Below are 24,212 nucleotides of genomic sequence, written 5' to 3'. Positions count from 1 at the left end.
TCCGCTTTTTATCGGGTTACCACTTCAGGTTGTGAGTCATCCACTACCCAGATGCTGATTTAGGAGCTCGGTATCTCCACCTGATCTTTTTTGTGTGCTTCAACCCGGAGGTGAAAACTGGCTGCTTGGCATCGGTTCTCCTGGAGGCGCACAGAAAACCATTAGATCTGCCCTAAAAAAAAGGAAAAAAAGGAACTCGACTCAGACGAGACTCGCCTGTGTCTCTGACATGCTGTAAGTTGCTTTATCTCAACTGGAAATATAATATGGCTTCGCTGTATCAGAGATTCAACGGGAAGATTAGCACCACCAATTCCTTCCCGCACCCACCTGAGGCCAGTCACCTGCTCGGTGGTCAGGTGGCGGACGAGGAAGCGAAGACCCCTCCGCAACTCGTCGATGGCAAACCTCCCGGCCAGTACCGCAAAAAAAGCTCGAGGGAGGATGAGGATGTAAGACACTTCTACTTTATTAGCCCACATAACCCTCCCTTGTAAAAAAAAAAAAATCCATATGTTTGGTTTCGATACACACACACACACACACACACACACACACACACACACATTGATAAGACAAGAGTATATCCCTAGAGATATACAAACTCTCTTATTGGTTTTACCATCGGTTTTACAGTCCAGTTGGCAGTGTCACTGACTCTTGCTATAATGTGTGTTTTTGTGGTGTTGTGTTGCAGTATTTGTGTCTGTCAAGCTGTCTTCACATTCTGTTGGATACGTCTAAGTGGGCCTGTGGAAGTCTCACATGGGTCGTTGGTCATTTAAAAAATAAATAAGAAGTTGATATATGGCATCTGTTTTTGTAGCATCCACAGACGACATGTGAACACCATCATTGTGTGATGGGGTTTTCTCTGTGTGTGTGTGTAGGGAGCCTGCGCTTTCCTCTCGCGCTGTCCGTGGTGCCGAACATGGCAACGAGCAGCATTTTCAAACTGTGATTTATAAATTTTTCATGTTGATGTTTTTAAAGTTTTGATTTAGTTTTTTAAGCTGGTTACCATCTTGGCAGTTAATGCATTGGAGCTAGGAAATCAATAGTCAAAGGGGAAGACGTTTAACACCAAACACCAACTCCATGGTCGTTGACCTGTACTGCTAGTTATGAGTTTGGACCTATACTATCAATGAGAAGATCTGTGTCGTGACTCTGAGGATTCAGCTTCACTTCTCCCTCACAGTTATGCTGTCAGACTACACGTTGTCATTATAAGTGTTGAAACATGTGTCTTCAAGTGACCCAAACATGGATGAAGTTTCCACATGAGATGGTTGACCTAGTCTCTTTTTGGTAAGGCTTTACTTTTGTCGAGCAGATATAAGGTATTTATAGAGCTTTGTACCACTCTGAGTGGTCACAGTCCAGCTTGTCTATCCCACAGTTTCTTCCTCTTAGCTCCTCTCCAATGAACAACGCTTTTTTCTTCAAATAACTAACAAGACATCCGAGGCAGATATTCACTGATTAGCCCTCCTTGAACAAAAGAGCTTCACAACAAGTTAAAACAGAGGCTTCAGTCTTTGGTTTGACTGAAGACCAAAATATAACTGTGACTCGTTATGTAATTGCTCGTTTGCAGATGGCAGCAGTTCAAACCTACAACGAACACACGTGCACTTTAATGGCTTTTGATCTTTAAATAGCTGCCAGCACCGCGATGCGTCTCTGAATTATTGATGTCCGTCACATCAGGCCGTAAGGTCGGCAACAGGCTGAACTCTGACGACAACGGGCTCCACGCGGCGCTCGACATATTCCCACATTTCTTCTGTTCATGTTCTGACTATTCACTGCTGCACAATTCAAAATCATGATTTCCCCTCGCAATTAAACCGTGGGATTGGATTTTCGGAGTGTGACCATGGGATGCTATTGTGCTGCTGGATTGCTGGACATATTTATTAGGTTTGCACCGTTAACCTTGAGGTCACCTTTAGCCCTGATGTGTCCATGAGTCGTGCTGGAGCATGAAATTGCCTTTAGCCTCAGGAGATGAGGAGACTATTTCCTGCCCCGCCTCCCGCTCAGTCAAAGTTTCAACGCACTGTTTTTTTCCATTTATTTTGACGAGTGAGAGGGCAAATTGATTTGGAAATGTCAATTTAATTTCAATTATTCAAATACATACCTGCACGGTTGTTTAGCTTGTTTCTAAAACCCTTCAGATGTAAGTTAAGCTCCTTTTTTTTCATCAAAGCTGAAGTAGAAAATGGGAAATATATATATATTTTTTGGTTAAAGTTGTTTTAAAAAGCTTTCACTGTGTATGTATGTGTGTGTGTGTGTGTGTGTGTGTTTTGCAGAATTGATTAAATGTAGCTGTGCTCCAGGTAAAGACATCGATATTCTCTGGTAGAGTTTGAGTCCCCTCAGCACCGGGTGCGTCTCCTCCTCAGTGCCCTTTACTGCTAATAGAAATCCACACGTGTGCTCAAGTAATGGCTGCTGCATGTAAAAGTGAACTACACTGACAACACAGGACATTTTTCAACGTATAAAGATCAGAGTTCAACACAAGATGACATCTTTCTAGGAAATCTTTTAAAAACAGACAAAAGAACAAATCTGAGCGACAAAGAATTAAACATACACAAAATACAAGTACAACAGCACATTCTTATGGTAGAAATATCATTTATCAAGATTCAAGGTTCAAGGTTTTTTTTGTTGCCATTTTTTATTTGCCATTTATGTTTTTTTATTTGCCATTTATGTTAATTTTCCATTGTTTTTCCTCCGTTATGTGAATTAAAATATAACACGAAACTTTAAAGACATTTCCTTTAACATAATTGGCCCTTAAAATCAGAGACTCTTCCAATGGCAGACAACTGTTTTTATAGTGCCACGAAACATAGTTTGACTCCTTGTTTTTCAGCCGAACGTCCTTCATCTCAAACTGGAGCTTGTATTTTTGGAGTCCTATTTTATTTGGTGATCAACACCATCTCTAAGTGCTTTCTAAATGAATTCATCACCCGTCAGTTATGCAAATGAGCTTCACATTTTACTGATTCATAATTAAGGCACATCGCAGGTTCCTCGAGCTGGAGATGTGACAACACTTAGTGAAATCACTGGTAACCTATCAGCTCCTGGCCTGTATCATGATGACAGGAATACAGTCAATCAATACTGAATCAGATTATACTGATCCTTTATAAATAATATATTTGATCTGCAAACAACATTTTTAGTCCTACTTGCTTTTTTTTGATGGTGTGGCGGAAACTGTGAGTTCATGTTTAAGCTCATTCGTGAAAAGCTTATTTCCCACTGGGTTACCTCAATCTGAGGCATGCTGCTGCACAATGCTTTCTCCTCCAAGGCTGAACTTGTTTATTCGAAAATATATTGGAATTCATAATTTAAATTTACAAGGAGCTGGCAGATGTTTAAAAACATGGAGGTTACACAGGCTGCGTCTCATGAGGATGAACACAAGCTGTGAGCTACGAGGTTTTCAGATGTCACCATCGTGTTGGAGTCTTCTTATAGCGGGGAGTTCATCCTATAAGGGTCATCCTGTAGGGGTCATCCTATAAGGGCCACCCTATAAGGCTTATCCTGTAAGGGTCATCCTGTGAGGGCCATCCTGTAAGGGTCATCCTGTAGAGGTCATCCTATAAGGGTCATCCTATAAGGGTCATCCTAGAAGGGTCATCCTGTAAGGGTCATCCTGTAGAGGTCATCCTATAAGGGTCATCCTATAAGGGTCATCCTATAAGGAGCATCCTGTAAGGGTCATCCTGTGAGGGCCATCCTGTAAGGGTCATCCTATAAGGGCCACCCTATAAGGGTCATCCTGTAAGGGTCATCCTGTGAGGGCCATCCTATAAGGGTCATCCTATAAGGGTCATCCTAGAAGGGTCATCCTGTAAGGGTCATCCTGTAAGGGTTATCCTGTAAGGGTCATCCTGTAAGGGTCATCCTATAAGGGTTATCATGTAAGGGTCATCCTGTAAGGGCCATCCTGTAAGGGTCATCCTGTAAGGGCCATCCTGTAAGGGCCATCCTGTAAGGGTCATCCTATAAGGGTTATCCTGTAAGGGTCATCCTATAAGGGTCATCCTAGAAGGGTCATCCTATAAGGGTCATCCTGTAAGGGTCATCCTGTAAGGGTTATCCTGTAAGGGTCATCCTGTAAGGGTCATCCTATAAGGGTTATCATGTAAGGGTCATCCTGTAAGGGCCATCCTGTAAGGGTCATCCTGTAAGGGCCATCCTGTAAGGGTCATCCTGTAAGGGTCATCCTATAAGGGTCATCCTAGAAGGGTCATCCTATAAGGGTCATCCTAGAAGGGTCATCCTGTAAGGGTCATCCTGTAAGGGCCATCCTGTAAGGGTCATCCTGTAAGGGTCATCCTATAAGGGGACACGAGGGGACACGAGGGGACACAAAGGGACATGGGGGGACACGAGGGGACATGAGGGGGACACAAAGGGACATGAGGGGACACGAGGGGACACAAAGGGACATGGGGGCATGAGGGGACACTAGGGGACACTCGGGGACATGGGGGCATGAGGGGACACAAGGGTACATGAGGGGACACAAAGGGACATGGGGGCATGAGGGGACACAAGGGTACATGAGGGGACACAAAGGGACATGGGGGCATGAGGGGACACAAGGGTACATGAGGGGACACAAAGGGACATGGGGGCATGAGGGGACGACATGAGGGGACACAAGGGGACATGGGGGCATGAGGGGACACAAGGGTACATGAGGGGACACAAAGGGACATGGGGGCATGAGGGGACACTAGGGGACATGAGGGGACACAAAGGGACATGGGGGCATGAGGGGACACTAGGGGACATGGGGGCATGAGGGGACACTAGGGGACATGGGGGCATGAGGGGACACAAGGGTACATGAGGGGACACAAGGGACATGGGGGCATGAGGGGACACTAGGGGACATGGGGGCATGAGGGGACACAAGGGTACATGAGGGGACACAAAGGGACATGTGGGCATGAGGGGACACAAGGGTACATGAGGGGACACAAAGGGACATGGGGGCATGAGGGGACACAAGTGTACATGAGGGGACACAAAGGGGCATGAGGGGACACAAGGGGACATGAGGGGGACATGGGGGCATGAGGGGACATGAGGGGACATGGGGGCATGAGGGGACATGAGGGGACACAAAGGGACATGGGGGCATTAGGGGACACAAGGGTACATGAGGGGACACAAAGGGGCATGAGGGGACACAAGGGGGCATGAGGGGACATGAGGGGACATGGGGGCATGAGGGGACATGAGGGGACACAAAGGGGCATGAGGGGACACAAGGGGACATGAGGGGACACAAAGGGACATGAGGGGACATGGGGGCATGAGGGGACACAAGGGGACATGAGGGGACATGGGGGCATGAGGGGACACAAGGGTACATGAGGGGACATGGGGGCATGAGGGGACACAAGGGTACATGAGGGGACACAAGGAGGGGACATGAGGGGACAAGGGACAAGGGACATGAGGGGACATGAGGGGACATGAGGGGACACAAAGGGACATGAGGGGGACATGGGGGCATGAGGGGACACAAGGGGACATGAGGGGACACAAGGGGACATGAGGGGACATGGGGACATGAGGACATGAGGGGACATGAGGGGACATGAGGGGGACATGGGGGCATGAGGGGACACAAAGGGACATGAGGGGACATGGGGGCATGAGGGGACACAAAGGGACATGAGGGGACATGAGGGGGACATGGGGGCATGAGGGGACACAAAGGGACATGAGGGGACACAAGGGGACACAAAGGGACATGAGGGGGACATGAGGGGACACAATGGGACACAAAGGGACATGAGGGGGCACAAAGGGACATGAGGGGACATGAGGGGGACATGGGGACATGAGGGGACATGAGGGGGACATGAGGGGACAAAGGGACATGAGGGGACAAGGGGACATGGGACATGAGGGGACATGAGGGACATGGGGACAAGGGGACATGAGGGGACATGAGGGGACACAAGGGGACACAAGGGGACATGAGGGGACACAAGGGGACATGAGGGGACATGGGGACATGAGGACACACAAGGGGACACGAGGGGACACGAGGGGACATGAGGGGACATGGGGCATGAGGGGACACAAGGGGACATGAGGGGACATGAGGGGGCATGAGGGGACACAAGGGGACAAGAGGGGACACTAGGGGACACGAGGGGACATGGGGGCATGAGGAGACACAAGGGTACATGAGGGGACACAAAGGGACATGAGGGGACATGAGGGGGACATGGGGGCATGAGGGGACACAAAGGGACACAAGGGGACACAAAGGGACATGAGGGGACACAAGGGGACACAAAGGGACATGAGGGGACACTAGGGGACACGAGGGGACATGGGGGCATGAGGAGACATGGGGGCATGAGGGGACACAAGGGTACATGAGGGGACACAAAGGGACATGAGGGGACACAAGGGGACACAAAGGGACATGAGGGGACATACGTTTTGTGCACGTACGGACATGGTTGAAATGACTTCATAATGGCAACAGTGGCATTATGCAGTGTTGAACAGAGGTACTATGAGTGGGTTAACTGACAAGGTGTGATCTTTAGGGGACACTAGTGTGACATCAGTGCAATGGGCATGAGGAGACATATTTTTATTTGTGGTCATCAGTAGACCAACACTAGTTGAATAATACTACAGAGGTAGAGATAATGCCGTGTTTTTGCTTAGAGCACTTGTTCAGCACGCTGCATTTTGAGTTGCAGGTGACCAAATTTAAAAGTGTTGACATCAGGTAAACAGAGGACACGTGAGCCTAATGAATAAACATAGAACCAAAACAAATGAGTTGGACACAAAGCTGAAAGACTGAATCAAGGGACACTGCAAGGCGTTGGAGACATGCTCATCCTTCGGTCGATGATCCTCACAAGATCATTATTGTCCAGTATGGTCAACAGGTGAGATGGTTGAGAGCTGTTCGCTGAATCACAAACAACTAGTTAACCTAATCGACACTCTGCCACTTGGACGCACGGGGGTTATACGGTATTAGAGCACTTCCTGTGACCTGTCACATGACATGAACCCTGATACCATTCTAAGTCATTATGAACATAATATAGTCTCTCCGGAGCTTTTGAGCTGTGTATCACTAGGTCTTCTTGACCTAAAATATTTCAGAGGGGTTAACAGCAAACACCGTGCATTTGTTGAGCACTTCAAACGCGCTGTTCGTCTCACGGTCCGTAACATGCGTCAGGCGCGTATCCTCAGACAGGCCTTTCCTGGATTTACAAGTTCAAACGAACGTGGAGTAAGAGTGAGTGCTAAATACGGGCTTAATTACACCACGAGAACACATGCAGGCATATGCCTATCATCAAACGTCTGTCATGGGACTTATCCTGAACGCCTCAGCGTGACGTTTGTGCCGTTTGGTTCATCATGCAACAGTTTAAGTGATCTTCGGCTTTGGAATAACAGTTTCATACTTGCAAGCCCACATATACACTTGTGCTCAGCGGTAAAGTGTATGCTACTCGTCGGTGCTAGTTATTACGCCACAGCTCCTTGTGTCAGGGACCCGTCTTTGTCCAGATCTGCATCTGTTGACGACCTCAGTATCAATCCCCCAAACGAGTCACTTTGGCTCTATATAGTTGCTCATAAACCAGTGCATACAGTGGATAGTTGCAAGACTCGATGAGCAGGCTTTTCCATGATACGTTCAAAGTCTGTCATGGAGCCACTGAGTCGCTTGTTAATGACCGAGCCGTCAACATCCCCGACAGTCGAGCATCCCGCGCCGTGCCTCAGCATAGTCCGTCAACACGTCGAAGACACGTTTCATGGTGTTAGCTTCGAGCCTGGCCAACTATTCCACATCTAACTTTGACTATTCAACACAGTCGAAGAGCGCTTTAAATGTCCGCTATTTGACGTGATCATTTTACACCCAGCATCGCTTTCATGAGGATTTCTGCTGCTGACTCAGTACATAACTTTCAGTGAGTGACAAATCATCAGTCTGAAAACAGTCTTTCTTCTTCGAGGGCGTTTCATTGCAATATCTCACTTTCCTCGAAATGTCTCGGGACTCTTCTAATATTCTCTCAGTTTTATCACTTCGCTCAAATATCAACCGATTCATTGACTCCTGAGCAGCTTTAAAGATAGGTAAAGCGTCAGCTCGACACGGTCGGTAGCAGCCAGCAGCAATTCGCTCTGTGTCAGTCTCGCACATTTCCGCTTGAGCCACTCAGGACCGTTTGTCACTCGGGCTCCTCTGCACGGATCCGCAACAGAGGTGTCCGAGAGCTGTGCGCTCGAGTAGTGGCCATACTAATGCAAGACCACGAAACAAACGAAAGTTGACAAGGTTCATACAGCCATGCGCGGCACTAGAGCACTCGCTTCAGTGCAACAGTGACTCACCGTGCAAGACAGACGCAGGGCGTCCTGTCCCCAGACGTGCTTTGGCATTTGAGCCAGTTCAATAGAATTGCCCTTGAAATCACTCTGCCCCAAAAATGAAAGCAGAGACGAGAAACTCCGTTGCCCTATAACCAGCTGGTCACAGTCACAGCTTCCTTATCAATCTTGCAAAGGCAGCGTCAGGAGTTGCAGCCAAGTCTCCTTCTCTTTGACGAATGGCCTGTGTTACTTCAGCTCGGACACTCTAGATCTTCTGACGCGCTCAAGGCTTTCTGAGTGTTCAATTTGCATCCGTTCCTAATTCCAGATTCGGAGTCATTAATCATACGCTTTAGCAGAAGGGTCGTCGAGCGAGCTGGCGTCAACAGATGTGCTTTTCCTGATATTGCAGCAAGCTCTGGTTTTCGTGAGATCTCAGGGTATGTTGTTCTGAAGCTCGTTTCGCACGTTCTGGCATATTCAGATCGTTGATTCAACAATCAGGGGCTCAATGACACCCAGCACGGAGTCGAAGGAAAGATTCTGCTTAGCACTGGTCGGGTCAGCGTACAGCAACTTCTGAGCTTTTCAGTGAGCAACAGAGGGAAATCGATGTGTCACTCGGGGGCAGAGAGCGTCGCTTGATGACGTTCCCGATCCGGCAGCTGTCCATTCAATGAGTACATCGACGAAACCGGAAAGCTGCCGCGATGAATTGCACACCACATCTGTTGCATGGGAGAACAGGTGTGCAAAGGCAACGCATGGCTGGCCAACAGCAGCAACCTCCGTTCCAGACTGCTGTCAGCAAAGGTCACTGGTCTGTGCAGATACGGCTGAGTTAGTTCTATCTCACAGCAGCAGTGGTTTGAAAGATCATCAAGAAATCAATCTGTTGGCCGTATTCAAGTTTCCGAGATGGAACAATTTATCAGTCCACGCAGTTTTACTCAGAGTTTGAAAGGACCTCGAGGTCCTATTGGTTCGGCCACGAGGGCAGCCACCTGTGCTCTCAAGATCTGGTTCAGTTGTCTAAAGTGAAGCTGAAAGGATATTGAGCCATAGGCTGTATTCTTATCAATGCAAGTAGGTGATTGAAAGCTAGTCCGAACACATCAGCTCAGTAATAATTGTTATGCCGCTTCTCAGCTGAGTCAGGGTCTTCATGTTGAGACCGCCAGAGTACCGTTGTGCCACTCATGGGAGATCTCGCTGAGCGCACGGTCAGCGTACGCTTCAGCCTCGGAGGGCACCGAGTAGGACCCCTACAGTCTGTGACCTACAGGTGTCTCAGTGACCCCTACGGACTGTGCCCCTAACAGATATCAGTACCCACAGCTCATGACGCCCTCAGATGTGCTGTGCCCCTAATCTCATACCCCTTGGTCTGTTGACCTAACATCTCAGTGACACTCACGTTCCGTGCTAACGTCTCAGGACTCAGGTCTCAATGACCCCTCAGAGGTCTAGTGACAAACAGCCATGACTACAGTTCTGATGCTCACGGCAGTCGACTTCCTTACATGTTAGTGATACAGTGTCTCACCGTGACCCCAGGATTCATGCCAGTTTGTGATAAGTTCAGTGACCCAACAGGCTTTAGTGACCCTCACAGGTCCGAGCTCCCTCACGTTCTCGTACCGCCTCAAAGATCGGACCTAATCGAAGTTGCCCATGGTTCTCAGCCCACAGCTAGTGACATCACCTAACAGGTACTATGCCCTAATGGTTCGAGATGGACTTCTCAAGGTCAGTGACAAACGCTCAACTCCTCATGTCCAGTGACTGCAGGCGGTCAGTGTACTCCCACGAATTAGTGCTGGTCGGATGACGGTTAGTGCCTAGAGGTTCAGACCGACATGTGCCAGATCGATCTCGAGTTACTTGCAGCATCTCAGCTCATCTGGTCCTGTCGGCTCTTTAGCGTTGGATGCTTTACCTTCCAGTTGTCCAGTAACCTCCTGCAGGATACACAAGAGGTCTCATGACACCCTAACATTGGTAAGGACCCATAAATGGCGGTCGTGACTCGGTAATCGCTCCTCAATGCTGAGTGCGCTAGCGGCTATTGCAAAGGTTATCTTGTGAGGAGGTCCGTAGAGCTACTAGGACCGGCTGAGCTGAGTGCGCTCAGCAGATCTCACTGCAGAGCGGGTGAATCTGCTAAATTGATCTCGAGTGACCTGCACTGCGATTGTCTTTGGTGGTGAATCGAGGATCTATGACTGGCAATTTCTAGCAGTTTTAAGGTATGCAAACAACCTCACACTCAGGACACTCACGTGCGGTCACCCAACAGGTTCAGTCGGACCTCGAGGAATGTCACTGTGACCCTACAGTTTCAGTTCACAGATCTCAGTGACCCCTCAGAGGTCTCAGTGACCCCTAACAGGTCTCAGTGACCCCCTCACAGGTCTCAGTGACCCCTAACAGGTCTCAGTGACCCCTCACAGATCTCAGTGACCCCTCACAGGTCTCAGTGACCCCTAACAGGTCTCAGTGACCCCCTCACAGTTCTCAGTGACCCCTCACAGGTCTCAGTGACCCCTAACAGATCTCAGTGACCCCTCAGAGGTCTCAGTGACCCCCAAACAGGTCTCAGTGACCCCTCACAGTTCTCAGTGACCCCTCACAGGTCTCAGTGACCCCTCACAGGTCTCAGTGACCCCTAACAGGTCTCAGTGACCCCCTCACAGGTCTCAGTGACCCCTCACAGTTCTCAGTGACCCCTCACAGGTCTCAGTGACCCCTAACAGATCTCAGTGACCCCTCACAGGTCTCAGTGACCCCCAAACAGATCTCAGTGACCCCTCACAGGTCTCAGTGACCCCTCACAGGTCTCAGTGACCCCTAACAGGTCTCAGTGACCCCTCACAGGTCTCAGTGACCCCTCACAGTTCTCAGTGACCCCTCACAGGTCTCAGTGACCCCTAACAGGTCTCAGTGACCCCTCACAGGTCTCAGTGACCCCTCACAGGTCTCAGTGACCCCTCACAGGTCTCAGTGACCCCTAAGAGGTCTCAGTGACCCCTCACAGGTCTCAGTGACCCCTAACAGGTCTCAGTGACCCCCTCACAGGTCTCAGCTTCAGTCTCCGTCCCCTTCGGCCTCTTCTAGCCGTATGACCGATGCTTTTATCATTCCAGAAAGTTGGAGTCGCGGGTAAACGGCTCCTGGGAGAAAAGTAGAGGGGAGACGGGATAAACAACCTTGGATAAAAAGCGAACCATAAAGTGGCCGCGCGTGGTGTGTAATGCTGATCTTTGCTGAACGGCAAAACGCGGCTAATGGCTCAGGTAAGTGGTTCAGTGCTGATTGTTGTGAGGGGGGGGGGGGTCCGAGGGCTTTGGCTGCGTCCCCGCCGCGCACTCTCCTCCTCCGGGGTTGTGTTTCAGGGATTAGTGCGGACGTCGACGGCTGGCGGACATCTTGCTCCTCTGAGCTCGGACGTGACCTCTGGCAGCGGCGTCGACCTCTCGTTCGCATTCTGGTGTGTGTGTGTGTGTGGGGGGGGGGGGGGGGGGCGTCTGATGATGTGGGCTTTACTTGAGGAAGCTGGGCAGTGTTTCAGTTGGAGGAAGTCCATGCCAACACACACACACACACACACCACTCACACACACTCACTTGGGCACTCCAACTTAATGTGTGGAAGTCAGTGCCGAGATGCTGACGATGGAATAATGCTCACTGAGAGCTGAGGTGTGTCCCGTTTACGACCCGGTCATTATTCACTTCCCCCTTCTCTGCATCCGCATCACTCCTCGTCCCGCTTTCAAATTTCTGGCGGCCGCCACGCCATGAACTCACGCAAGTTGTCCCGACTGGAGAGACTGTGGAAGGTGAGTGTTTAAAATCTTTTCAGGTATAAACGAGTAACCCGCGTTTTGCCTTTTTGTTTAATGTTGGCCGTGCAAAGCATTTTATGGGCTTTCTACTTTCTAATTATGCTTTTAATCAATCTGTTGTTGAGCACTTGACGGGCATTTTCAAAAGTAATTACAGGCGGTTTCTGGTGTCGGAGTATTAATTTATATATTTAGCTTTCAAACCGTCTGATGATATAATGAGCGCCTCAGACGACAGCCCGTGTGGTTAGATGTAAATCACAGTTATTATATCTAAAAATGCATCAGATGGAAATGTAAACACGGGGCTCTGTGGGATGTGCTGACGGGCAACTTAGTGGCGTAAAGTTAAGTTAAATGCAACGACATATAAAGTATAGAGTGAAATATAATTGTCACTTTTACCCTACCTGCCTCATTATAGTTTTAAATGGAATCCCATCATGTTATTTTATTTTTCTTGAATGTCTCACTCGACCGCTGCAGTGAGACTTAAAAACTAAATTCAGACCCACATAGGATCCATCATAGAAATACTTTAATGCACTTCCCCGCTTGGCATTAATTGTGGTTAAGCAAAGGCTGCACTGCAGAGTGCTTTCCCAAACCCGTCGTGCATTATCAGATTTTTACTGAGATGCATATTTAATATTCACATTACATTACATTACATGTCATTTAGCAGACGCTTTTATCCAAAGCGACTTACAATAAGTGCATTTCAACCTAGAGTACAAACTAAGAACAACAAGAATACAGGAAGTAACATTTCCTCAACATAGTCGAACTACAAAAGTACCATAAGTAAGTGCTATCTAAGTGCCACTGAAGTGCTAATCTGTGTTTTAATCCAGATATAGTCGGAAAGGTGTGTTTTCAGTCTCCGACGGAAGATGTAGAGACTTTCTGCTGTCCTGATGTCAGTGGGGAGCTCGTTCCACCACTGAGGAGCCAGGACAGCAAACAGTCTGGATGTACAGTGATTAGCTCGAGGTGCAGTAGTCACAAGCCGATTGGCTGTTGCTGAGGGGAGCGAACGTGCCGGGCTGTACGGTGTGTCCATATCCCGGATGTTGGCGGGGCCCGTTTCGTCTAGAGCATGCTACGCCAGGTCCAGTGTTCTGAAGCGGATGCGGGCAGGCACCCGTAACCAGTGGAGGCGGAGGAGCGGAGTGGTGTGGGTGAATTTCGGGAGGCTGAAGACCAGTCGAGCTGCTGCATTCTGGATGAGCTGCAGGGGTCGGATGGCCTTAGCAGGTAGACCAGCCAGGAGGAGTTGCAGTAGTCGGGCGTGAAATGACCAGAGCCTGGATCAGAACCTCGCCGCCTTCTGAGTAAGAAGAGGACGTATTCTCCTGATGTTGTGCAGCATGTACCTACAGGAACGCGTCGTCGCAGCGATGTTGGCCGTCAGGGAGAGTTGACTGTCGAGTGTCACCCCGAGGTTCCTGGCAGTCCGGGTAGGGGCCAACACAGAGCTGTTGAAGGTGATAGTCAGGTCGTGGGTGGGGGAGCCTTTCCCTGGAAGGAATAGTAGCTCAGTCTTGTCAGGGTTGATCTTCAGGTGGTGAGCAGACATCCACTGAGAGATGTCAGTCAGACAGGCAGAGATTCGTGCACCCCACTAGGAAAACGTTGGACCTCGACAGCACAAACGTTGAGCATGAATCGACGAATTTGAAGAGATCAAGAGTATTTTCGATGTTTCTAGTGAAAGTTTTTCCCCACAAATTCAGTCGAATCTTAATGCAACTGTTGAAAAACAAAACAACGTACAGCTAGCTTTGCCTCGGTATGCTAAATCTGATTTCTGAATACATTTCAAAGTAGAAAAGGGTAAACGAAATGGAATTATTTCGCCTTTTTGGTTTTTACTTTGGTACATTTAGAGCTTCCTGGATTCCAAGGCGTTAGAGAAACTGACCGTGTGATCACAATGTTCCCAATGTACAGCCGTGTGCTGTCTCCTCTCTAATGAACGCCAAACAGTGTCCCACAAAAATACAGGCCGAGTCATTGGGCTCACACCACACGGCGCAGAGCCCCCGGCTGGCCGGACCTTTTCCCGCTCGCCATTCTCCTTCACATTCCACCACCCCCTGTCCTGTCTCTCAATTCAATTCAATTCAGTTTATTTGTATAGCCCAATTTCACAAATTACAAATTTGTCTCGGAGTGCTTTACAATCTGTACACATAGATATCCCTGCCCCAAAACCTCACATCGGACAAGGAAACACTCCCAAATAACCCTTCAGGGGGAAAAAAAGGGAAGAAACCTGCAGGAGAGAACAGAGGAGGATCCCTCTCCAGGATGGACAGGTGCAATAGATGTAATGTGTACAGAAGGACAGATTTAGAGTTAAAATACATTCAATGAATATGACAGAGTGTATGAATAGTTCATAGTAGGCATATTCCACGATGGAGACCTCCACGATCCATCAGGCAGATGGCGGTGGGGAGGAGGAGGCGGAGTCTCAACAGTGGGCGGAGTCTCAACAGGACAGTGGCGTAGTCAGGAGCAGAATTCCACGACCCAGACCTCGGCGATCCATCAGGCAGATGGGATCTATGCCGTCTCATAGGGTCCGATGACCCCATGAGGCGTGAAGTCAAGGACTCGGGAGAAAGCAGAGTTAGTAACGTGTGATTGAGAGATGAAAATTCATCCTGGAGAGAAAAAGAGGAGATAGGTACTCAGTGCATCCTAAACGTCCCGGCAGCTATAAGCCTATAGCACATATCAAGGGGCTGGACCAGGGCAAACCTGATTCAGCCTAACTATAAGCTCTGTCAAGAGGAAGGTCTTAAGTCGACTCTTAAACGAGGTGACTGTGTCTGCCTCCGGACTGAAATTGGAAGCTGGTTCCATAAAGAGGAGCTTGATAACTAAAGGCTCTGGCTCCCATTCTACTTTTAAGACTCTAGGAACTACAAGTAGTCCCGCATTTAGTGAGCGTAGCTCTCTAGTGAGGCAATATGGTACTACAAGCTCCTTAAGATATGATGGTGCATCACCAATCAAGGCTTTGTAGGTTAAGAGAAGAATTTTAAAAGTGATTCTTGATTTTACTGGGAGCCAGTGCAGAGCAGCTAGTGCAGGAGTGATGTGATCTCTTTTCTTAGTTTTAGTGAGAGCACGAGCTGCAGCATTCTGGCTCAACTGGAGGGACCTAAGAGATTTATTAGAGCAGCCTGATAATAAGGAGTTGCAGTAATCCAGTCTCGAAGTAACGAACGCGTGAACCAATTTTCTGCATCTTTTGAGACAAGATGTGCCTGATTTTTGAAATATTACGTAGCTGAATGCATGCAGTCCTTGAGATTTGCTACGTGGAGTTAAAGGACAAGTCGATCAAAGATAACGCCAAGATTCTTTACAGTGGTGTTGGATGCCAGGGCAATGCCGTCTACAGAAACCACATCACCAGATAATTGATCTCTGAGGTGCTCAGGGCCGATTAAAATTACTTCGGTTTTGTCTAACATCAAGAAGTTGCAGGTCATCCATGTTTTTATGTCTTTAAGACATGCTTGAATTTGACCGAGTTGGTTGCTCTCCTCTGGTTTTATCGATAAATATAGTTGAGTATCATCTGCATAACAATGAAAGTTTATGGAGTGTTTCCTGATAATATTGCCCAAAGGAAGCATGTATAAGGTAAATAAAATTGGTCCAAGCACAGAACCTTGTGGAACTCCGTGATTAACGTTGGTGGTTATCGAGGCGTCATCGTTTACAAATACAAACTGAGATCGATCTGATAAGTAGGATTTAAACCAAATTAGTGCCGTGCCTGAAATGCCAATCGACTGCTCCAGTCTCTGTAAGAGGATGTCATGGTCAATGGTGTCGAATGCAGCACTAAGGTCTAACAAGACCAGGACAGAGAGGAGTCCTTTATCTGCTGCCATTAAGAGGTCATTTGTAATTTTCACCAGTGCCGTCTCGGTGCTGTGGTATTTTCTAAATCCTGATTGAAATTTCTCAAATAAACTATTATGATGTAGAAAGTCGCACAACTGATTTGCGACCACTTTCTCAAGGATCTTGGAGAGGAAAGGGAGGTTAGAGATCGGTCTGTAATTAGCCAACACCTCTGGATCCAGAGTGGGCTTCTTCAGGAGAGGTTTAATAACAGCCACTTTGAAGGAGTGTGGTACGTGGCCTGTTAGCAGAGACACATTGATAATATCTAATTGAGAGCCGCCAATTAAAGGCAAAACGTCTTTAAGCAGCCTCGTCGGGATGGGGTCCAAGAGACAGGTAGGCGTGTTCGAAGTAGAAACCGTTGAAGATAATTGGTCACGGTTGATGGGAGAAAAGCCCTCCAAATATACACCAGGGCATACAGCGGTTTCCAAGGCCATTCCACTTGAGGACAGATTGGCACTGGTTATGGGCAAGAGAATATTAATCTTGTCCCTAATAGTTAAAATCTTTTCATTAAAGAAGTTCATAAAGTCATTACCACTGAGGTCTATAGGAATGCTCGGCTCCACAGAGCTGTGACTCTCTGTCAGCCTGGCTACAGTGCTGAAGAGAAACCTGGGGTTGTTCTTATTTTTTTCTATTACTGATGAGTAATAGGCTGCTCTGGCATTACGGAGGGCCTTCTTATATGTTTTAAGACTATCTCGCCAAACTAAGCGGGATTCTTGAGATTAGTTGAGCCATATGCGTTCAAGCTTTAAATGACGTTGCTTCAGTTTGCGGGTCTGAGGGTTATACCAGGGAGCAAACCTCCTCTTCCTCACTGTCTTCTTCTTCAGAGGGGCTATCGAGTCCAGTGTCATTCTCAGAGAGCCTGTGGCACTGTCAACAAGATGATCAATCTGGGACGGACTAAAGTTAGACCAGGAGTCCTCTGTTATATTGAGACGTGGTATCGAATCAAATACAGAAGGAATCGCTTCTTTAAATTTAGCTACAGCACTGTCAGTTAGACATCTGGTGTAGAAACCTTTGACTACCGGTGTCCACTCCGGTAGTATAAATTCAAAAGTTATGAGGTTGTGGTCTGACAGAAGAGGATTCTGTGGGAAGACGTTCAAATGCTCAATGTCAACGCCATAAGTAAGAACAAGATCAAGCGTGTGGCCAAAGCTGTGAGTGGGTTTCTGCACTCGCTGACAGAAGCCAATCGAGTCCAACAATGAGATGAATGCAGCACCTAGGCAATCATTATCAACATCCACATGGATATTAAAATCTCCAACAATAATAACTTTATCGGTTTTAAGAACCAAACTAGATATAAATTCTGAGAATTCAGATATAAACTCTCTCCACTATAACTTTCAAATGAAGGCATACACTCATCATATAAACCAGGCTACATGCTACATGTATATATATATATACTCATCATATAAACCACGCTACATGCTACATGTATATATATATATATACTCATCATATAAACCACGCTACATGCTACATGTATAAATATAGATATATATATATATATACTCATCATATAAACCACGCTACATGCGTTAAGCTAAGGCAGCTTCTCTTGGTGTTGGTCGACACTTTGGGGCTCAGCGGGGCGAGACGCTTCACTTGATGCTGTCAGCGTCACACGGGGAGCGCGAGGCGGCAACGAGAGACTCCGGCTAACGCTTAGCAGCTGAGGCTGATCTCGCTGGGAGTCCTGGGGTTTTGTCCTCGATGCCTTGATTTCTAAAATATGTATTCGTTTTGACACGACGCGAGTTTGATGCAGGTGTTTCAAGACGACACCCGAGTCCCCTGAGAGGAGGAGCTCTGGCAGAGAGCTGGTGGTGTACACGCTGTCAGTGTCTTTATACTTCATGTGTATAAACTACTACTACTTATATGAGAGGATAAGTGATCCCATCACTTTGGGAAGCAACTTACTTTTCCTCCAGTGCTTCCATGAGATGGACATTCGAGTGAAATCTTTTTTTAAAACAATTGCATGAAGTTTGGGAGACACATGTCCCCCTCAGGATGAATTTGAATGTATTCGATAATCCCCAAACATATTTGTCTATAGTACTATAATTTTTACATTACATGTTATGGCAAAATAAGTGCACAACTTGGAACATACCATCAAACACGAAATCATCCGCCTCAGCTGATGTCAGCATGCTAACATGCTCACGGTGGTAGTGAACAATATATCTGTTAAACATGTCATCGTGGCAATGGTTACAACATTTGAATGATCAACGTAAAGGATTGTTTCTGTAAAATTACAGAAGAAGAATGTATTTTCTTACCAACCATAAATGGTTATGGCTATGAAGGTAGTTTTGGTTTTATTTGTCCAGGTGTTGAGATCCTACATTCACCCCAAAACGATGAAAATCAAAGTTGTTGTTGTTGGAATTCTGATTTTATTTGAACAAAAAATGACATATGGCATCTTGCATTTTGGGGTAGAACTGGGGTAGAGGCGTAAATCTCAGAGACGAGCGCCTCAAAGCCGGGGCCAATAACACGATGTTCTTTTAAACCAAAGTCGATGAAGGTTCAAATTACAATAACATCGCTAGAATAGCTCTGTGCGTGCTTTGGGGGGCCAGTTCCTTGGGTTTCTTTATCTCTGTGTGCGCAAGAGAAAGAAACGTGTGTGTGTGTGTGTGTATGTATCTGTGTGTGTCCGTGTGTGCGTGTCTGAAGTACTGATAGAGAGAATAATTAAACATAAACTAGATTGGATTTTTTCCTTCTGTTATTCGTCGGGGTCCTTAGAAATGCGGAGCAGCGGGATGATGGAAACCTTTTCAAACAGCGGATGGGTAGCGATGGAGCACTATTCATTCAGATGCTACTAATGTGCTTTTAATAAATCCCCTCTGTGACACGACAACTCCTTTCTTAATAAGAGGACAACAGCACTGATGTATTTGATGGCCATTTCCTTGTGATCCATTTTCACGTGTTTGACATGTTTTTACATTTGATTTGTGTAACTCCCTGATCTGAATCTACAGCACACGCTGCTGAGCGCTCCTTGTTTCTTGCCCTTGCGGCTGAGCTTAATCCCCAACAGATTTCCATAACAACTTGCCGAAATGCAGTGTTAACTCTAAACTGTGTTCCTTTTTTCATTTTACGACCCTCTTGCAAGCCATTGATGAACAAACATAAAGTTCACGAGGCTCGTAAGTCTGTTTTACGAGATCTCAATCAGCAGATGGGTTAATGCCGTGTGAATGCATGCTGACTCGCGCTGCTCGTCTCCGAGCAAAATAAATGCTCACGTGCCACACTTAATGACGACTTTACTGTTTCCTTGTTGGCATAATCATCTCGCCCTTGTGTTTTATTGTCGGAGTCGTATCCGCTCTGTTTGCTTCATTTCTATTTGACCACGTTGAGCTGCCTTTGGGTGTTTTCTTCAAAAGACACTTTGATGGGACGAACGCTAGGGAGACGCACAGGAAGTGGGAGACATCTTGAGTTCAGCTGCTAAACTTAAAATAATGAAAAAGATATTTGCATATCCATAAAGACTGAAGAGTCAAGTCAAGTATTTTTCTTTGTTCTTAAAAACATATTTCTAAAGGGGATCTTAACAGCTAACCCTAAACAAACAAGGCATGATTTGTGAAACCAGAGGCGAGGTGATGAAGGGAAATCTAAAACTCTAAAGCTCTAAAACTCCACGTGTCCTTAACGAAGGATAAAACCAAACACGGTCAACCCGAATAAAACAGAGGATCATTCAAGTATTTCAAGTGTTGGGGCCGTTACTGTCATGCCTGCAGGCCTTCTTCTCAGACTCCTTCTCAGACTCCTTCTCAGACTTCTTCTCAGACTTCTTCTCAGACTTCTTCTCAGACATCTTCTCAGACTCCTTCTCAGACTTCTTCTCAGACTTCTTCTCAGACTCCTTCTCAGACATCTTCTCAGACTCCTTCTCAGACTTCTTCTCAGACTCCTTCTCAGACTTCTTCTCAGACTTCTTCTCGGACTTCTTCTCAGACTTCTTCTCGGACTTCTTCTCGGACGCTCTTCCGAGCTGTGGCCATGTAAACATTCAGACTTTTAGATATGTTCTGTCTCCTACCTTTTTTGTGCAAACTCCATTATCCTGGAAATGTTGCGGCAGTAGCTGGTTTCATAGATGTGAGGAGATGTTTCGGTCTTGAGGCGGAGGAGGACATCCTATAAATGCACTCATGAGATTGTTAAAGCCAGACTGGAACCGCATTGTGAGCCTCCATTACTGGCAACCATAATACTTTTTATCTTAGTCCTTTATTTCTCTCCTGGGGATGTCATTTCGGTCCGGAAATGATCCGTACGGCTCTTTTGTTTCTGTTTTTCTTTGGAGGCATTCACTGAGATGCCTCTTCCACGCTGCTCTGTAGCATGTTGTACAGTTAATAATCTTTTTTTCCTCATGAGAGAATCTGTGGGAGCTACTGGGATGTTGTTTTGCATTGCGGCGTACGCCGTGCACCTACGCGGTAGACCGAGGAGCATTAAAAAATGACACACATGCGCCTGAGTCGGTCAGAGGAGCCAATGTTAAACTGCCTTAATGCAAAAAGTGAATAATGAGTCTGGAAAACGGCACAACGTAAAATAAACCAATTTCCTCCTCTGTGGTCTCGTTTCTGTACAGATATTATATAAAGCCGTTTTGAATAATAAAGAATATACTGCACAAAGGGGCTCTTAAAATGCAGCTCAAATACTGAGTAAATGAATGCACAGTATGAATAGGAAATATGATACGGATTGCCTTGTTTACATTAAATTGAATTTAGTAGAAAAGTAAGTTATATTAAAAATGCTTTCATCTGAAATTCCATACCAATGTGACATTAATACGCTTAACAGCCTGTGAGACTTTTACAAATACTCTCGTATGAAACCAATGTTATGCGAATTTCATACTATTTCCGATTGTGCATAGTACTTGATTTCGGACACGGTGCACGTCAGACTCGGCTTACAGAGATATTAATTAAGTTTGTACTTTTTTATGCCTCTGAGCCAGCGGCAGAGTCGTTATGTTTTAAGGGTTTTACATCCGTCTGTTCTGTTCTCATGGCCGCCCGGAGAGAATTTCCACCTGCGGACTCAAGGACGAACTGATTCGATGTTTTCAAAGGTCACTGTGACATCACGTCAGGCCCTTTCTCCAGACATCTCGGGAAAGCATGGAGACAATTTCTTCGAATTTGGAAAAATGGAAAAATGGGACAAATTCCACGTGATCTACTTTAGATAGATAGATAGATAGATATATACTTTATTCATCCCCAAGGGGAAATTTGTCGTAACAGTAGCAGCACCAATAAACTAAACACACAAGAATAAAAAATAAAATATAAAACAAAAGATAAAAAACAGGGATGAAAGATATTGATATATACAAGAAGTATACCAAGTAAAATATAATATAAAATATATATGTATATAGATAGATAGATAGATAGATAGATATATACTTTATTAATCCCCAAGGGGAAATTTGTCGAGGCAGTAATAGCAACACACAAGAATAAAATAAAAAATAAAATAAAAATATATATATAAGAAGGGTTAGGGTGATCTGGCAAGAGGTGAACTGTTGTAGAGCCTCATAGCCGTCGGCAGGAATGTTCTCCTGTATCTGTCCTTGTGGCAGCGGAGCGTGAGGAGACGTCTGGAGAAAGTACTCCTCTGTCCCTGTAGGAGGTGGTGGAGAGGGTGGTCCGGGTTGTCCAATATGGACACCAGTTTCTTCAACGTCCTCCTCTCCACCACCTGTTCCAGGTGCTCCAGCTGGCAGCCGATGATGGAGCCAGCCTTCCTAACCAGTTTGTTAAGGCGGCTGGTGTCACCGGCTCCGATGCTGCTCCCCCAGCAGACAATGGCAAAGTGCAGTACACTGGCCACAACCGACTGGTAGAATAACTCCAGCATCTTGCTGCACACGTTGAAGGATCGAAGCTTTCTCAGGAAAAAGAGTCGACTCATCCCCTTCTTGTACACAGCGTTGATGTTGGCCTTCCAGTTCAGTCGGCTGTCGATGGAGACGCACAGGTACTGGTCCTCCTCCACCATGTCCACGTCCACTCCCAGGACACTCAGAGGTGTAGGAGCTGTCGCCTTCCTCCTGAAGTCCACCACCATCTCTCTGGTCTTGGCCACGTTCAGCCGCAGGTGGTTCTCATCGGCCCACTTTACAAAGTCACTCACCACTGCCCTGTACTCCTCCTCCCGTCCATCCCTAATACACCCGACCACTGCAGAGTCATCAGAGTACTTCTGCAGATGGCATGACTCCGTGTTGTACTGGAAGTCACTGGTGTACAGGGTGAAGAGGAAGGGAGACAGAACAGTTCCTGTGGGGCTCCAACATCACTGACCACCGTTCCAGACAGCACACGGCCCATTCTGACAAACTGTGGTCTGCCTGTGAGGTAGTCAGTGATCCAGGAGATGGTGGACGCGTCCACACCGGCCACCCGCAGCTTCTCACTCAGCAGCAGTGGCTGGATGGTGTTAAATGCACTGGAGAAGTCAAAGAAAGTGACTCTCACAGAGACACCGGTTCCATCCAGGTGCGACTGAGCTCGTTGCAGCAGGTTATGCATCGTTACAACATATATGCATACACAATACACAATACTAATTAGGTGGACAAAGGCCACCGTGACCTCACAGAGCATGTTTTGGTCATAAATGAAAGAATTTCTAATTATTACATTTCCCTAACATGTCTCATAGGATAAAATGATGAAGTGGGGATGTTTTGGAAACAACAACAGGACTGGTTGGTGGATTCATACAACCGTGAGGCGGTCATTGTAGTTTACTTTTAGAAACTACAGAATATATCCAAAAGAAACTACAACACAGGCTTAGTGTCACATAATAACTGGTTCTGTTCTCACTACTTAACGAGCAAGTGGACTAGTGCAGCCTTCCTAGAGAAACTGTCAAGTATTGATGGGGGTCAAGGAGTGAGGTACAGAGGTGAGGGAATGATACAAAGTAATGCAATTGTGTGTGTGTGTCCAAACATTTACAGACAATACAATAGTAGATTAATTGCTTTCCCCTGAAAGTCCTCTCTTGCTAAAAGACCAATAATGAGTCTGATTAGAAATGTGTTGCGCTTGTTAATTACCTCTCTGCAGGGTTTTTCCTGGGTCAAAATGGGTCTTCGGTGCTCCCCAAAAAAAATGTTGCCGTGCTGCGCGCGCACGGTCTGTGTCTCTCTATCTATTCGCGCACCTCACAGTTGCGTATTGATCAGACAAGAAGACACGCTTATCAACTCCATTACTATTGATCAAAACAGAACGAGGGTTCGGCTGTAGCCTACTTGAAACATACTATTGAGAACTAGAGATGCACCGATCAGGTTTTTGGGTGCCGATCACTGAAATCAGTATCTGCCGATCCGATAATACCGATCACCGATCGATTGAAGCATTCTATTTATTGTGTAGCATTATTGCCTAGGACTATGAGGAAATACATATATAAAGCACCTCAAACATTAAAGAAATTACCGATTTCTTTAAACATTTAGGACTTTTACTTTGAAAAATGTCCTAATTGATACATTAAAATTGATTGATTGCCAGTGATGGGGATTTCAGATATGTATGGAACACATCTGCATTATTCATTTCCTGGAACTCTTGGGGAAATCCATTTACAGGACTTTTTTTAACATACAAAAGTCTGACTTATTTTTATAAACTCTTCCTTGGTACAGTAAAAATGTTTTAATGTTAGCATAATTTAAGCTAAATCTCAGAAACGATCTATAAAGATACAAAATCAGTTCATTGTTTACTTGTGTATGATTTGTCGACATCTTATTTTGAAAAACGGATGTTGTTTCACGTGGTTCTTTCCGCTAACTTTGCAAAACCGGATGTTGTGTCACATAAATCCTTCCGCTAACTTTATCAAAACCCTCGCGCGCTC

The 24,212-nt window shown here is 46.4% G+C and overlaps 1 protein-coding gene across 1 annotated transcript in view; it reads left to right on the top strand.

Moving 5' to 3' along the window:
* The first annotated feature begins 266 nt into the window (after nucleotides 1–266).
* LOC130198546 (dipeptidyl aminopeptidase-like protein 6) overlaps nucleotides 267–24,212 on the top strand; it is a 69,488-nt gene continuing 45,542 nt past the window's right edge. The window contains exon 1 of the mRNA XM_056421739.1: nucleotides 267–452. Coding sequence (XP_056277714.1) covers nucleotides 267–452 — 186 coding nt within the window. The remainder of the gene's footprint in view (nucleotides 453–24,212) is intronic.

This window comes from Pseudoliparis swirei, chromosome 8, assembly GCF_029220125.1.
Source record: "Pseudoliparis swirei isolate HS2019 ecotype Mariana Trench chromosome 8, NWPU_hadal_v1, whole genome shotgun sequence".
Lineage (NCBI taxonomy): Eukaryota > Metazoa > Chordata > Actinopteri > Perciformes > Liparidae > Pseudoliparis > Pseudoliparis swirei.
This window is presented reverse-complemented; position numbering and strand designations above follow the sequence as displayed.